The sequence below is a fragment of the Bos mutus genome, chromosome 24 (genome assembly GCF_027580195.1).
Source record: "Bos mutus isolate GX-2022 chromosome 24, NWIPB_WYAK_1.1, whole genome shotgun sequence".
Lineage (NCBI taxonomy): Eukaryota > Metazoa > Chordata > Mammalia > Artiodactyla > Bovidae > Bos > Bos mutus.
In genome coordinates, this window is record NC_091640.1 from 61,754,440 (window position 1) to 61,770,727 (window position 16,288).

The following is a 16,288-nucleotide window of genomic DNA, read 5'->3' on the forward strand; positions in this document are numbered from 1 at the left end:
TTGCTTTCATAACAAAATTATGAGTGAACTAGCAATGACTCATATTGTTATTCAGTCGCTCAGTCGTTTCCGACTCTTTGCGACTCCATGAACCGCAGCACGCCAGGCCTCCCTGTCCATCACCAACTCCTGGAGTTCACCCAAACTCATGTCCATCAAGTCGGTGATGCTATCCAACCATCTCATCCTCTGTCGTCCCCTTCTCCTCCTGCCTTTAATCTTTCATTCAGTTCAGTTCAGTTCAGTCGCTCAGTCGTGTCTGACTCTCTGCGCCCCCATGAATCGCAGCATGCCAGGCCTCCCTGTCCATCACCAACTCCTGGAGTTCACTCAGACTCACATCCATCGAGCTGGTGATGCCATCCAGCCATCTCATCCTCTGTCATCCCCTTCTCCTCCTGCCCCCAATCCCTCCCAGCATCAGAGTCTTTTCCAATGAGTCAACTCTTCGCATGAGGTGGCCAAAGTACTGGAGTTTCAGCTTTAGCATCATTCCTTCCAAAGAAATCCCAGGGCTGATCTCCTTCAGAATGGACTGGTTGGATCTCCTTGCAGTCCAAGGGACTCTCAAGAGCCTTCTCCAATACCACAGTTCAAAAGCATCAATTCTTTGGTGCTCAGCTTTCTTCGCAGTCCAATTCTCACATCTATACTTGACCCCTGGAAAAAGCATAGCCTTGACTAGGCGGACCTTTGTTGGCAAAGTAATGTCTCTGCTTTTCTTTTCTTTTTTTTTTTTAAATATGGAACGCTTCACGAATTTGCGTGTCATCCTTGCGCAGGGGCCATGCTAATCTTCTCTGTATCATTCCAATTTTAGTATATGTGCTGCTGAAGTGAGCACATGTCTCTGCTTTTCAATGTGCTGTCTAGGTTGGTCATAACTTTCCTTCCAAGGAATAAGCGTCTTTTAATTTCATGGCTGCAGTCACCACCTGCAGTGATTTTGGAGCCCCCAAAAATAAAGTCTGACACTGTTTCCACTGTTTCTCCATCTATTTCCCGTGAAGTGGTGGGACCAGATGCCATGATCTTCGTTTTCTGAATGTTGAGTTTTAAGCCAACTTTTTCACTCTCCTCTTTCACTTTCATCAAGAGGCTTTTTAGTTCCTCTTCACTTTCTGCCATAAGGGTGGTGTCATCTGCATATCTGAGGTTATTGATATTTCTCCCAGCCATCTTGATTCCAGCTTGTGCTTCTTCCAGCCCAGCGTTTCTCATCATGTACTCTGCATAGAAGTTAAATAAGCAGGGTGACAATATACAGCCTTGACGTACTCCTTTTCCTATTTGGAACCAGTCTGTTGTTCCATGTCCAGTTCTGTTGCTTCCTGACCTGCATACAAATTTCTCAAGAGGCAGATCAGGTGGTCTGGTATTCCCATCTCTTTCAGAATTTTCCACAGTTTATTGTGATCCACACAGTCAAAGGCTTTGGCATAGTCAATAAAGCAGAAATAGATGTTTTTCTGGAACTCTCTTGCTTTTTCGATGATCCAGCGGATGTTGGCATTAGGTGCCTATAATTACACTATGTAGCATTTTTATTGTGAGGCATGAGCTGGATCCTTTCTCCTTAATTTATCTAGTGTAGGTTGAGTTATCAACAATGTAATTCATAAGGGATAATCTTCACTGAAACTATTTGAATGCTTTGTTTTAATACATGCCGCATTGCTAAAGCATACACAAGGGAAGGTGCTGTAGATTCCATTTATATGAGGAACCTAGAATAAGCACATCCACAGAGAAAGACGGCAGACAGCGGTTCTCGGGCTGGAGGGAAGGGAGAAAGGGGAGGTGGGGCTGAGAGTTTCTATTTGGGTCGAAAGTTCTGGAAATAGTGTTGATGGCTCCACAACACTGTGAATGTACTTCATGCCACTGAACTGTATTACACTCAAAAATATTAAAAATGGTAAATTTTATATTACGCATATTTTACCTCAATAAAAGAATGCTCCCGTCATAAAACTTAGAAAATAAGAGCGTAAAGAAAAAATGTTTAATTAGCGATTCTACAACTCAAAGGGAGCTGTTTTTAGCTCCAGACTTTCCTGGAGACACCTTCCTGGGATGACCTAACCCTGTGTGGCAGGATTATTATTTTTTGTATTTTCTCCTCCCCTGTTGTCTGAAGATGACAGGCTTCCCTCGCATTGAGTAAACAGGCAGAAACACAATCTCTTGTGCAATATTCTCCTTCCTTCTGGCTCCCCCAACAGATCCTAACCTCTCATGTCACTGAGGAGGTTAAGCTAAATACCCTGGAGGGCAGCAGGAGAAAGAGGAGATTTTGCAGGCTCCGGGCAGGCGGGAGAGGGGATTCCTCTGCCCAGAGAGCCGAGGGCTGGCCCACCTGCTGCCCCAGCGCCGGACCTCACACCAGGCGGGGCGGGGTTCCCGCCTGAGCAGATTCTCGGCCTCCTGCTGCTGCGGAAACCAGAGCGGAGGGACATCAGCGAACCTGAAGAATGAAAACGGCCGCAGCGGTTCTGGACTCGAGATCTACCTCCTGCTCCAGAGAACTTCAGTGTGATCCTTGGAGGAAGAGGTCTAGTGAAGACCAACAGTGATTTTCCAGACAGCACAGCAGATTCGGGTTTGACTTACTGATAGTGTAGAAATATGATGCTTCTGTCTGGAGTCTGTGAACTGAAATTTAGACTTGCTGTTAGCGAGCTCCCATATTTTCAGCATCCCCTAAAGAAATAGAAAAAATTGTCAAAGGGTTTTCTCTACTCTGTAGTCAAACCTGTAGCAGAAGGAATCTGTGAGAACACATTTTCTACCTCTTATTGGAAAGGTGTGTGTGTGTGTACTTTTATTAAGATTCTAGACCTGTCGCCTTGGAGACTGACAGGTGCTGAGAGCAGGCGGCTATTCTGATTGGCCAGCGCTGTGCCCACCGTATCCCTGATGTTAGACACTTTTAACATCATCCTTCCCACTTTCCTGTGAAGTGAAGTGAAGTGAAAGTCGTTCATTCGTGTCCGACTCTGGGACCGCATGGTCTATATAGTCCATGGAATTCTCCAGGCCAGAATAGAGCCTTTCCCTTCTCCGGGGGATCTTCCAAACCCAGGGATCAAACCCAGGTCTCGCACTGCAGGCAGATTCTTTACTGTCTGAGCCACCAGGGAAAGCCTCACGTACCTGTGGCTGCCACCAATTCCTTCCATTTTCAAAGTTTTTATTTAATAACCTAGAACTCCTTTGATATTTTGTTACTATTTTTAATATGGAATGTTTAAAGGTTTCTATAAAATTGTCAGTGAATTCTTAAAGGAATTATTTATGGCCTAAGACATCATACCTTGCAATTAAATACAGGAAAGCCTTTTAATGCTGCAACACAGGATGTCTTAGGCCATAAGTCTTTCAAGAAGCCACTGGCAATGTTATAGAAGTCTGGAAAAGTAGGCTGTAAGTCTTAGAGTTTTGACAACATTCTAAGACACAACTATTCATTCCCGTATCAAGGAATACCTACGCTCGAGTACCTCACCATTTCAACCAGGACTGTGCTCAGCTGTATACAACAAGGACAGTCCCACGACTTTTTTATAGGGAAGTCCTGGGTCTGTGTTAAGTGCTTGGGAAATATGAAGATCACTTAGTTGGTGATGATTTTCTAAAAACCACTACATGTTTTTAGAGTTGACTCTTCAATTTCATCTCCTTCAGAAACGATCCTTCACCCTTCAGTCCTGTTTATTGACTCTGTCACATTTGCTATGTGGGGATGTGAATGTGGGTGGACACAGCTTTACAGTAGTTGCAGACATCATGGGCTTTCTCCCCCATCTCTGTATGCGCAGAATTCAGGGTGTGTCACCTGGAAACAAGGCCCCACAAACACTAACATAATCACAACATCCTGATCACATCCAAGACAATAACAATTCCAAAGTATCTGGTATCTGGTTTGTAGTCAGATTTCTGCAATTACCTCCAGTGTCTAATAAAGCTGTTTTCCCCTCAAACCAGGATTCAAATCAATGTTCTTACCATGCATTAGGTTCTGGGTTGTCCTCAGTTTCTTTTAACCTGGGGCTTCCCTTGTGGCTCAGCTGGTAAAGAATCTGCCTGCAATGCAGGAGACCTGCGTTTGATCCCTGGCTTGGGAAGATCCCCTGGAGAAGGGAAAGGCCACCCACTCCAGTATTCTGGCCTAGAGGATCCTTTTAACCTAGGAAATCCTCTCAACCTTCCATTTGGTAGCGGCACTGTTTGGAGGCCAGGCCAGCTGTCTCACAGACGTCCTACAGGCTCTTTGGCCGGACTGGTTCCCCATGACGTGCTTTGTTTTGCTCTCCTGAATTTCCTGTAACCAGCAGTCAGGTCTATGGTTTGGCTGGATTCAGAATATACACTTCCGGTGGGAACAATTCCTGAGTGTGTTTGCTGTTGCGCCCATAGCTTGGAGAGAACCCGAGACTTGGAGAGAGGTGTCCGCTGTCCCAGACATGCTCCCAGCTCCAGCCACTGGCCCCAGCTGGGCAAGAGGCTCCTGGCCAGAGCTGCTCAGCCAAGCTCCCCTGAGCTCTTGACCCACCGAGAGAGAAAGTCGTGTTTCAAGCCATGAGGTTTTGGAATGCCTAATGCAGTAATAGAGAACTGAAGTCATTTTGGGGGTTATCACCGTATCTGCTTATTGTATTATATTCTGATTTGTTGACCTTAGACATCATTTCCTCTTTTGATAGATGCGACCTTAGCTCACTTACATTAACCTTTCTCTTCTCCCTCCCAATTTTCCATAGTAAATATCACCATTTAGAATTCTTGTTGGGTTACATTTGAAACTCTCACCATTGTAAAATCTCTATTTCTTTTTCCATCAATTTTTGAAACCTGGCATTACTACCCATTCTGTAAGATTAAGCTTATATAATACCTGACCCCTTTAAAGATTTTTATTTTTTGAATACTTTATTACTTTGTGGGGGCCGCATCGCGTTGTGGGATCTTGGCTCCCTGACCAAGGACTGAACCTGTGCCCTCAGCAGTGAAAGCACTGATCTTAACCACTGGACCACCAGGGAACATGTTTGTATTCTTTTTAACACACCTCTTTCAATTCTCAACCATCTCAGATACATCTTAATGATACATTAGGCAAACAGAAGAACATGTAAGTAGGTAGGCCCTGATATTCTATAAAACGCACTCCTTTTCTGCACTGTCCATCCTGAGGAGTTAAATGGGCCCCCGCTGGATACCACCACACCAGCGTGCTTCCTGCCTGAACGGTGGCATGAATTTGTGGGATTTCTCCTAGGGCTGTAAATACTACTTCACTGTTTTCTCAGGAGGGTGGAGCTCCCGGGGCCCTTCTTTTTCCATTAACCTTCACTCCCTGGACCAGCGAACAGCCAAGATGACCCTGACCACGGCTGACTTGTTCAGAGTTCCCCTGGGCCTGCTATGGTGCAAAGTCTGGTCAAAACTCCACCACACTCATTGCTTGCTCCCCATAAATTCTCTCTTGAACAGTGGACCCCAAGGGCTTCCTGATTCTCCAGTAAAGAGTATTAGCTCAGAGTCACGGTCCAGTAAGCCTGAAGCAGCCCCACACCCTTTGGGGAAGGCTGAAGGCAAAGCTCCCTCTGAACCTGGGATGTTCTGGCAGAAGCCTTTCTCAACAAGACAGTCTCCACTTCTTTCAAGCGGCACAGATTCCATGACCTGATTCAGGTCTGGAAATCACGACGGCCAGACCCCTGCTCACCAGGCAGGCGTGTTTTGTTTGTACTACTGCTGCAGCGCCTTACTCACGGTCTTAAGGACCCTGCCACCACTGATCATGACCTCTGCAGGAAAGTCCACTCTGATTTATCACTCCAGCCCTGCTGCTTAATGCGGTGACCAAGTCCCCCTGGCTCGTGCTAACTGCTACTACTTGACTTTTGCAGCCGAGACTGCTCCAGCTCCGATGAAAGTGAAGGCCCTGGAAAACACTCTGGAAGGCACTCCTTCACCTGTCAGTGCCCCGCTTAAGGGGCTGGGTTCTGGGTCTCTTCCAGGAACATGTGGTTTTGTGAGTGGTTCTCATGTGATAAAATCTACTCCAGCATTCCTATTTCCTAGATATGAGATTCTTTCTTTTCCACCACTTTTTTTTTTTTTAAGTCACTCAGTCGTGTCCGACTCTTTGCGACCCCATGGACTATACAGTCCATGGAATTCTCCAGGCCAGAATACTGGAGTGGGTGGCCTTCCCCTTCTCCAGGGGATCTTCCCAACTCAGGGGTCACTTTAGTGGAGTTTAGAGCAGTTGACAGTCAAGTTCAGATTCTTCAACCAGTCTAGCAAACAACTGAAATCACTCTCTGCTGCTCAAACCAAAATTCTAAATCCTGAATGTTTACTGAACCCATACTGATAAATTCAGTAATTAGCTACAAGCTCCCCAACCAGACTCTTGGCTCATCACCAACATCATCCATTCCCACACAGCCCTCCACATATTGCCTGGTACTCAGGATCTTCCAAATCCTCACAAGTGGAAGTATTTCAGTAGTATGGCTCCTACTCGACCAAAGTTCCTGACCGTCACATAAAGTCGATGAAATTTGTGTATTCCAGCATACAGTCTGGCAACCTGCAGGATCAAATGCCGACTTTTGCTTCTGGTAGCTTCAGTGCTGTGGCTGCCGCTGTCTCTTGCAGCAAGTCCTGAGGGTCCAGGTTTCCAGTGAGCGTCCTCCACGTTCTCGTGCCTTCATCTCGTTTAGTACTATCGTTGTTTAGACGCTCTGTCGTGTCCGACTCTTTGCGACCCCATGGACTGTAGCCCCACCGGGGTCCTCTGTCCGTGGGATTCTCCAGGCGAGAGGACTTGAGTGGGGAGCCACTGCCTCCTCCAGAGGGTCTTCTTGATCCAGGGATGGAACCCCGGCTCCTGCTCAACGTCTTCCCCTCACTGGGCACTTCATTCCACGAGGCCACAATTAGCTACCAGAGTCCCATCCACCTACTTAAGATGCTGTTGATGCTGCTGTGACCTTGTTTTTAAAGTCCTGCCATCTTTGCGGTGCTCAAGACTGAAGGACTGCACAGCAGAGCCTGAAAAGCCAAAGCCGGTCAGGGGCCCGGGTGGGGTCCACCACCTGAGGAGGAGAGGAGGGCCTCCCCACTGCGCTCCCAGGATCCGGAGGCGGGGCGTCCCCACAACCATGTAGGCAATGGGGATGAACATGCCTCCAAAGTACGTTTGTTTGGTGAACATCCTTCCTGTCCTTTTTCCTTAAAACCTTTCCTTTTCTATTATTTCATCAGGTTCCAGAGGAGACAAAGTCCTGTCACTAGCTGACAAGTTGACTGCAATTCTTTCTTAAAGACTTTTAATTCGGGGAAATTAACATAAAGATAAAAACAAAGAAAAAATTAATAAGTATCCATATTTCTATCACACAGATTTAGCCATTGTTCTTGATGTGGGCTTGCCTGGTGGCTCAGTTGGTAAAGAATCCACTTGCAATACAGGAGACCTGGGTTTGATCCCTGGGTTGGGAAGATCCCCTGGAGAAGGGAATGGCAACCCACTCCAGTATTCCTGCTTGGAGAATCCCATGGACAGAGGAGCCTGGTGGGCTACAGTCCATGAGGTCACAAGAGTTGGACACAACTTAGCAACTAAACCACCAAACTGTTGATGTGTTTTCATTCCTAATTTTCTTCTTTTACAAGTAAAATTTGTAGGGTTGGCAGGGAGAGAAAGAGGGGCAAAAATTATACACATTCTTTGTAAAGTATTCAGACTTAGGAAAAATACAAAGATTCATTCACTCAATAAATATTTATTGACCACCCATCAGGCACTAGTACTGTTCCAGATACTGAAGGGACAGCAGAGGAAAAAGACAAGAAAACCCCAGCTTTCCCGGAACAAACGTGAGGTGAAATCACAAATAAGAAAAGCAGTCAAGTACACAGTATGTTAGATGATGGTAAGAACTACAGAGAAAAATAAAGCAGGGGCGGGGTTGTTTTCATTTCAGTTTCTAACTGTGGCTACAATATAGAAATACAATTTTTACTTACTAACCTGCATCTTCTAATCGTGTTAAGCTCAGACTCTGTTTGTTACTTTGGATTTCCTACATATAGAGTCATGTCACCTGAGGATGACAATTGAGTTTCTTCCTTTTAAACCCTGAACGTTTACTTTTCCTACAACTGTGTAGAATCTCCTGCACAGAACTGAAAGGCATGGTGGGAGCAGGCACCTTGGTCTTCTTCCCGATGTCTGGGGAGCCAAGTTTTCAATAATTCACAATAAAGTATGGTACTCGTTAGAGTTTTTGTTTCTTTGGTAGATGTTCTTTATTAAAATAAGATGTTCTCTTCAATCCCTAGTTTATAAAGTTAAAAAAAAAATCACAAATGGTGCTGGAATTTTATTAAATGCTTTTTATGACTCTTCAGAGACATAACTTTTCTCCTTTATTTCTGTAAACATAGGAAATACAAATTTTTTGATTTTAAACTACAGTTCTTGCTTTGTCCCGTGCCATGTAAATGGAAACTTACTGGATTCTATGGTGAAGATCACGGCCCCCGTGACAGGTTTCAAGCTGCCCAGGCAGTCAGGAATAAGAAAATCTGGATCTTGGGGCCAAAGGAGCCAGCCAGCTCTGGTACACCTATGATTTCAGCTCCAAGAACCAAGACTGACATTTACCACCACAGCAGGAGACCAGCAGGAACAAAGCAACTTCAAATTATCTCTTTTATGAAAACTCTCAAAGATAATCTAGGAAGTTGATAAATATGGATATAACTCCAATTTTTTCAAGCCTTTATTAAGTAAAGGCTTGAAATAATAAACATAATAAACAGTGTCAAGCACCATGCTACTGCAAAGGAAAGTCAGCTTTACTTGTTGGCTTAGAAGAAGACTAAGAGTCCCTTGGACAGCAAGATCCAACCAGTCCATCCTAAAGGAAATCAACCCTCAATGTTCACTGGAAGGACTGATGCTGAAGCTGAAGCACCAATACTTGGCCACCTGATGAGAAGAACTGACTCATTGGAAAAGACCCTGATGCTGGGAAAGACTGAGGCGGGAGGTGAAGGGGACGACAGAGGATGAGCTGGTTGGATGGCATCACCGACACGATGGACATGAGTTTGAGCAAACTCTGGAAGATGGTGAAGGAGAAGGAAGCCCGGTGTGCTGCACTCCATGGGCTGCAAAGAGTTGGACAGGACCGAGTAACTCAACAGCAGCAAAAATCGTAATGGTCAACATCCAGGCAGAGAGAGCCTGAGCATTCAGCTTCCTCTTGAGTAGTTATCTGCCCATAAAGAGCACATGGAGATGGTCTATGCTCCACCATTCTAGAATAAGTTTAAAATTATTAGTAGATTCTAGAAACAGTTTTAAAAGCAGAAATGTGGAAAATGGCTAAAAGTGACATAGATACTGAGGCATGGTTTTCAGAGCACACAAAAGAATTAAGTGATAAAATATTCACTTGTCATTAATGCTGTACTTACACACTATTTGGTGAACTGAAGTGAAATACTTCCTCAAAACTAATTTTGGATTCACAAAGAATTCTGGATTCAATTATTATATAGTTTATACTAATAGAATTATATTAATTCTCTTAATGACAAGATTTTAATAGCAATACTGTATGATTCTGAGGCAGCTAAAGTAGAATTTTCATGGATACATCTTTAATTAATAATTTTTAATGATCTCTTGTATCTCATCAATTTAGATATATTTTCTCCTATACAGAAGATCCCGAAATAAAGAAGCGTACACAGAATACAGCCAACAGTAGGTTATGTCAATTTACTTCACGTAAGAACAGCGTATTTTGGGCCTATGATTTCCATTTAGTATCAACAAAAACAATCTGTACAGAAAACCCCAAGGCAACCATATAGCATAATATGTAAAATGTGCAAATAGAATTTAAAATGCAAGTTATTCTATAGCATTTGCAAGGCAGAACTTCATAGTAAATTAAGGAAATCTACCTCATTCTAGCTGACTTAATAATACTTTGCATGGAGAGGCCAATGCAAATGTACAAGGCACAGCTTAGTGTTGGTGCTGAAGTGTGACACACCCCTCAGATTAGGGTATTAAAATAACATAAAATCATGTCTGCATTTTATTATTTAAGGAGACTATCAGCTCATTTCTAAAGCGTCATGAACCATTACACTGATAACATATGTGTGGTCAGGACAAACTGTTCCCTGAACTTAAAAGGTCAAAGACAAGACTCTAGCTATCTTATATTTAAAAAATTTATATGTATATATATACACACACACATACCCCGATATCACATACAAGAAACTTTCCATAATCCAAAGGGAGGCAGTGCGTTCCTTTAAGTAAAGGTTCCCATACAGTATTTCATGACAGAATTATTTAAAAAGTACATATTTATTCACCACCTGTTTTGGTCAATCTTACTACAAAAAGACACTGAAAGACACAATTTTCTTCTTCAAAACAAAGACAACGCCTAACTTAGAGAGTCTTTCTCTAAAGATTGCACAGTGAAAGGTATTACTTAGTTAAATATAAAAAAGCTTGCAGCTTTTATAGAAACTATTTAAATCTACATGGAGAAACAAGCCACCCTATCAAAAGTCAGCAAGCCCCTTGGCTACAACACAGTCCAGGGCCTTCTAAACCTGACCACAGTGCTCTCTGCTGTCTTACTGCCCATCCCTGAGAGTAAAGCATTTAAATTGTTTTTAGTAAAGCAAATGAATTTTACTTTGATGAGAATGATGCTTAAGATTTTTTTTTCAAAATATGAAATAAACCCCATTTCGTTTTAGTTGGAAAAAAAAAGTATGCTCTTTGCGAAGACCACTATCCCTAACAATTTAAAATGTTTGTATGTCACCCGATTTTAACTTTCTTCTCACCGGGCAACTTCTGTTTCTCTGCTATTTATGTATCACTCGTTTTCCTATGGCCCATTATTTTATAAGTTTTGTTAACGGGAGGATTTAATTGGTAATGGAGCAAAAGTACATATAAAACTTAAAGGAACGCTGAGGTGAGATCTGTTTCCTTATGGTAAGAGTTTTACTGGAAAGAATCTGACTGCCACACAGGAAAAGCAAAACTGCCCACGCGAGAGAACACGCACGGTCAGCGTCGTCCTTGCCGTCTTTGGTCTAGCCTTCTTGGCCAAAATCTTCTGTAAACTTCTTTAGTTTTAACAAGTCGTGTTCATTGACCGTGGGCTTTGTGCTAGACAGTGACCGTAACATGTCCGACTGTCAGGAAAAAGAACGGGCGAGGATTAGTCATTGATTTAACTGAATAAAAAACATTTCATCAGCAGCATTATTACTACTAACTTTCGCCTAAGGTTAAATCTGAACATCTGCAGCGTGTCACGGACTACTGATGATAAACTCTCCTGCTTTCTTTCTTTGCAAAGAGCAACTTCAACTATGCTACTCCTTTCTTTTAAACTTTCGGTTGCTTGCCCCGTCCTGATCATAACCTTCAAAGGCTCCTCGGCACCCAAGAAGTGCAGTCCTCTTCACCTGAGCACCAAGGCCTCCAGAATTAACCCGATCCTTTTTCTGGCTGTATGTTTACTTTTTAAGAAAGCAGCTGTCAAAATGCAACTCAGAAGGGATATATTCATTCACATATGTGGAACAGAATAATAGCATTTAATCAAAACCAATTTATCAAAAAGTTTAACTATCAGCTAAAGTCATAATCAAAATGGAAAGAAAATATATCAATATAAAAAATTTATTAAAAAATTAACTTTTAGACCATGTCTCCTGTAAAATAGTATGGAAAAATGATCAAAAGAATGAAAGCTTTAAAAAATAAAGGATTTCTAAATAATTTCTCAGATAAGCAGTGGTGAATTAACACATAAATATTTCTAGATGTTTACAGATATATTATTATATACATATACGCACAAGCTTATGTACATATGTCTATAAATCCAGATCTACATATCATGTAAAAGTTAGTTAATTTCGACATATAGATCTGAAAAATCTTTAACTAAGAGAAGATTTTAAAACTCAATGTTCATATTGGCTACACCTCAATACGAAACAAAAAGTTTAAAGTCTGGGGGAAGACACTGAACACTCATAATAAGTAGGCATCTTTCCTCTCTCTTTCGGCGGCTGCTGGCTGGGGTTTTAGTTTCCTCACCAGGGATCACACCTGTGCCCTGCAGTCTCACAGGTTATTCACTTCCTCAATAGAAGCTGTGGAAATGCAATGCTTTACGAATATTTTAATTCCTTCAATATAAACTGCAGAAATGTAACTTCTTATGATAAAAATTTTGTTTTCAGAGCTTTTAAAAAAGTACTGCATTATTTAAACTTTCTATGACGCCTTGAGACATAAAACAGAAAAACACTGCCATGAATCCTGTGATTCACACAACAGCGTTTCTGCATGCTTTACCAAATCAGAGGTTCAAGGAAAAATATTCTCACAATATTACTGTAAGACCTACATCAGAAACCCGTACGTTTTAAAAAACAGCTTATTCACTTATAATTAAATTTTCCTTGAAGCTCAAAAAAAGTTTAAAGATAATTATTTGATACTTTAGATTCTATTAATCTCTATAACCTTTGAAGTATTACTATTAAACATGGCTGATCATACTAACATTTTTAAACTAAATTTTATAAAACTGAAAATTTTATATGACAAATTATGAAATATAATGCTAAATAATTTTTTTTTAAAGCAAACAAAACGTCAAACCATGCAAACAACTGGCTCCAAAAGTTTATCCCCAGGGACATCCATCCATGTCATCTCAATGGCACCAGGGTCGCCTGGAGAGCAGGGCGTGAGCAGGTCATCTACTATGTTGTTAGGATCAGCCCGTGAAGGTCCGCGAACCTGCAATAAACAGTCATTTGAGATCTTTATTTGAACAAATTGAATAAATATTAAGATTTAAACCATTATCAGGAAATATGAACATGTACTATTATCATGTTTTATTAAAATGCTTAGTTCTGAAAACAAACAGAATATACAACAAAAAGTCAATTATCTCCGGGTGATGGCGTAGACTGTGTTTGATTTTAATGTTTTTCTTGATGATTTTCTATATTTGAAATTTCCTACAGTAGATTACTTACATGATCATAGGGAGAAAATAAGTTAAAAAAAAAATTCCCTGTGCCTAAAAATACCTTTTTTCTTTTCTAATGGCTATTAAGTGGTAATAATCCTAGACACCAAGAACAGACCTGCATAACACGCTGCTATACTTAAAACAGATAATCAACAAGGACATATCGTATAACACAGGGAACTCTGTTCAGTATTCTGTAATAACTGAAACAGGAAAAGCATTGGAAAAAGAATGGATCTGTGTGTACGTATAACTGAATTACTTTGCTGTACATCTGAAACTAACACAACATTGTTAAGCAACTATACCCCAATGTATCGATAAAAATTAATAAAAAACAGACCTACTTAAAAATTCCTTTAAGTTACTCTATTTTCCATAGTAAGAAATTTGTATCTTTGGGAGGTTTATTATTGTGAAATTACTGTCTCTCCAACAAAAACTCCTTCAAATATAAGTACAAAATTAAATGCTGAGTGTAATTTAAGTGCTAGCTGAACTTATAACTCATAACTGATTTAAAGTAAAGAATTTTCATAATATCCAGAAAAAGAACCTCTGTGATAGTGACATACAATTTTCAGCTTGCACCACATTCGTATCAAGTCGGGGGCTGCTTTGTCCTTCGCACTTGTTTTAAATGATCAGTCTCAAATACTGTCTTAGGATCAGGGTAGGGGCAGAGAAATAAACATTTTCACTTTACTTGTTACGTATTTTATTGTTTGTCTTCTCTCACAAAAATTTCAGTGGCAGGGATTTTTGTTTTTCGACCACTGTACTTTCTGACTTACCTCTGGGCCCAGATTAGCGCTGATACATTTAATAAATAAAATCACAGGCAAACTTGTTCTTACTAATCAAAACGCGGAAGAGAAGATGGAGCCATAGAGATCTATTGGACTGGGGATACAGAATGCCTGATGTTGAGAGATCTGGCTGCTCCACCTTTATCCTCCTAACGAGGGCCTGGCTCTGGGTTGTATAAGCTGCCCCCAACAGTAACACAGAAAACTGGCTGGAAAGTTCTTAGCAGGGGAGGACTGGGCTCCTTCTAAACGGCAAAGAGAATGTTAAGGAGAAACCCAACGGCTGTGGCATAAACCTTGGTCCCAAGCTAACTGTGCTTCTCTTGTACTGAAATGACGGAGGAAGAGGCGACTAACATCTACTGGACTGTTCAGGCACCATGACCGCTGTGTTATCAATCTTCCTCTTTTCATTCTCATAAAAGCATTTCAGAGCAGTGTTACCATCCTTACTTAAGAGATGATAAAAAAAAAAGAGAGACTTAAAAGGTAACAACACAATTTGGTCAAGTAGATAAAATAAGTAAATTGTGGAGTCAGGCTTCAAATTCAGGTTTTAATTCAAGCTCCTCATTTTTAAAAGAAATTATTTACCATGGTAACACATGGCATACAATAGACACACATATGCTTATCAGAGCCGTGACACATTAGTTTGTCATATACTGATGGATTAGGTTTGCTGACAGTGTTTTGGGATTTTCACATCTACGTTCACGAACATATTGGCGATTGCTATTCTCAGCAAGAGTGTAGGTCCAAATTACCTAGTCTACAGTTACTTAAATTGTCTCCCAAGACTGCACGGAGAAGGAAATGGCAACCCACTCCAGTACTCTTGCCTAGAGAACCCTGTGGATGGCGGAGCCTTGCGGGCTTCTGTCCATAGGGTTGTAGAGAGTCGGACACGACGGAGCGACTTCACTTTCACTTTTCACTTTCATGCACTGGAGAAGGAAATGGCAACCCACTCCAGTGTTCTTGCCTGGAGAATCCCAGGGACGGGGGAGCCTGGTGGGCTGCCGTCTAAGGGGTCGCACAGAGTCGGACACGACTGAAGCGACGTAGCAGCAGCAGCGGCAAGACTGCACAAAATTCCCTCTCAAACCATATATGCTTACGTCACTCATGAGACCAAGCGGTGCACGGGAGAAGCTCGAGAGGAGGGTGGCTGAGACCCCAGTGCCAAGCACGTGAGTTTATTAAACGACAGTTAGCTATCATTGTTTTTACTTTGATAAGGAAGTATAAATGTATGGGTAACATGCTTCCAAAGCACTCATACAAAGTAGTTTTAAAACACGTTGGGAGAATTTATTTCAGTGGAATGGACACGTCTATTATGTAAATCCACTTATTTATTACACAAAACTGAAATCTTCCTAAAATTCTTCAAAGACAAGTCAACAGTGGTCTCAAAACTTGATTTTAAAAATATATGAAAAGACAGATAAACGTTCCTTACCTTTTTAAAATGGGTAGCTGACTGCACTTTCCTCACTGGCTGCATAAGTGCGTCCCGTACAATGATGCTTATGTCCGCCCCTGAGTAGCCCTCAGTCTTCTTTCCGAGGTCCCGGAAGTCTGCTTCTGTCAGACTGTTCTGAGTGGTGCCCAAGTGCAGTTTAAACATCGCTGCTCGGGCATGCGCCTCAGGCAAAGGAATGTAAATTCGTTTCTCAAACCTTAGAATCAAAGAAAAATTACATCAAGATTATCATATGATAATATTTAATTTCTATTAAAAATTACTTTTCCAAGAACTAAGCAAGATATTTAGATATTCTCTTTTATACAGAGCTAAGCTGAACACATTAAATGGGCCCATATCCACCATAATTAAACATATATATTTAGGGTAATAAGGGAAAAATACCCAGAACACATTAACAACAAATGCCTGCCTCCCCTGGCCAAGTCAGGGGTCAGCAGGGCTTACGTACACTGAAAAACATTCTAGAGTTATCAGAATGGGAACTGACACTCACTTACTACACTGTAATTAGAAATACAGTGTTCCCTGTATTGTCATACCTTCGCCTAATGGCAGAATCCAGAACCCAGGGTATATTTGTAGCTCCCAGAACCAAAATTCCATCATTGTCCACGCCAACCCCTACAGCAAAATAGATATAGTTTCAGGTAATTTGTCATTTCAGTGTTCTTTAAACCTCATCTGTATCTTCTCTTATGAATGTGGTATTTCTTTGTTAAAAATGCTTCCCCTTGAGAGTCTCTCTCTGAGAACACTGTATTTAATCATATTTCATACTACCAGAATATGATATAAACATTCCCAACAGTAGAATCTCCTAAACTGTGGGAAAATACTATTAATAT

At 41.5% G+C, this 16,288-nt stretch overlaps 1 protein-coding gene and 1 non-coding gene across 2 annotated transcripts in view; both read right to left on the reverse strand.

Moving 5' to 3' along the window:
• Positions 1 to 737: 737 nt before the first annotated feature.
• On the reverse strand, positions 738 to 844 carry LOC138985464 (U6 spliceosomal RNA). Its single transcript, XR_011462532.1, has one exon. It is a non-coding gene; the product is annotated as a U6 spliceosomal RNA (small nuclear RNA).
• Positions 845 to 9,799: 8,955 nt separating this feature from the next.
• Positions 9,800 to 16,288, reverse strand: part of VPS4B (vacuolar protein sorting 4 homolog B) — a 28,897-nt gene continuing 22,408 nt past the window's right edge. The window contains exons 8-11 of the mRNA XM_070361980.1: positions 15,983 to 16,064; positions 15,414 to 15,633; positions 12,758 to 12,898; positions 9,800 to 11,271 (exon numbers count right to left, since the gene is read on the reverse strand). Coding sequence (XP_070218081.1) covers positions 11,170 to 11,271; positions 12,758 to 12,898; positions 15,414 to 15,633; positions 15,983 to 16,064 — 545 coding nt within the window. The 3' untranslated portion in view covers positions 9,800 to 11,169. The remainder of the gene's footprint in view (positions 11,272 to 12,757; positions 12,899 to 15,413; positions 15,634 to 15,982; positions 16,065 to 16,288) is intronic.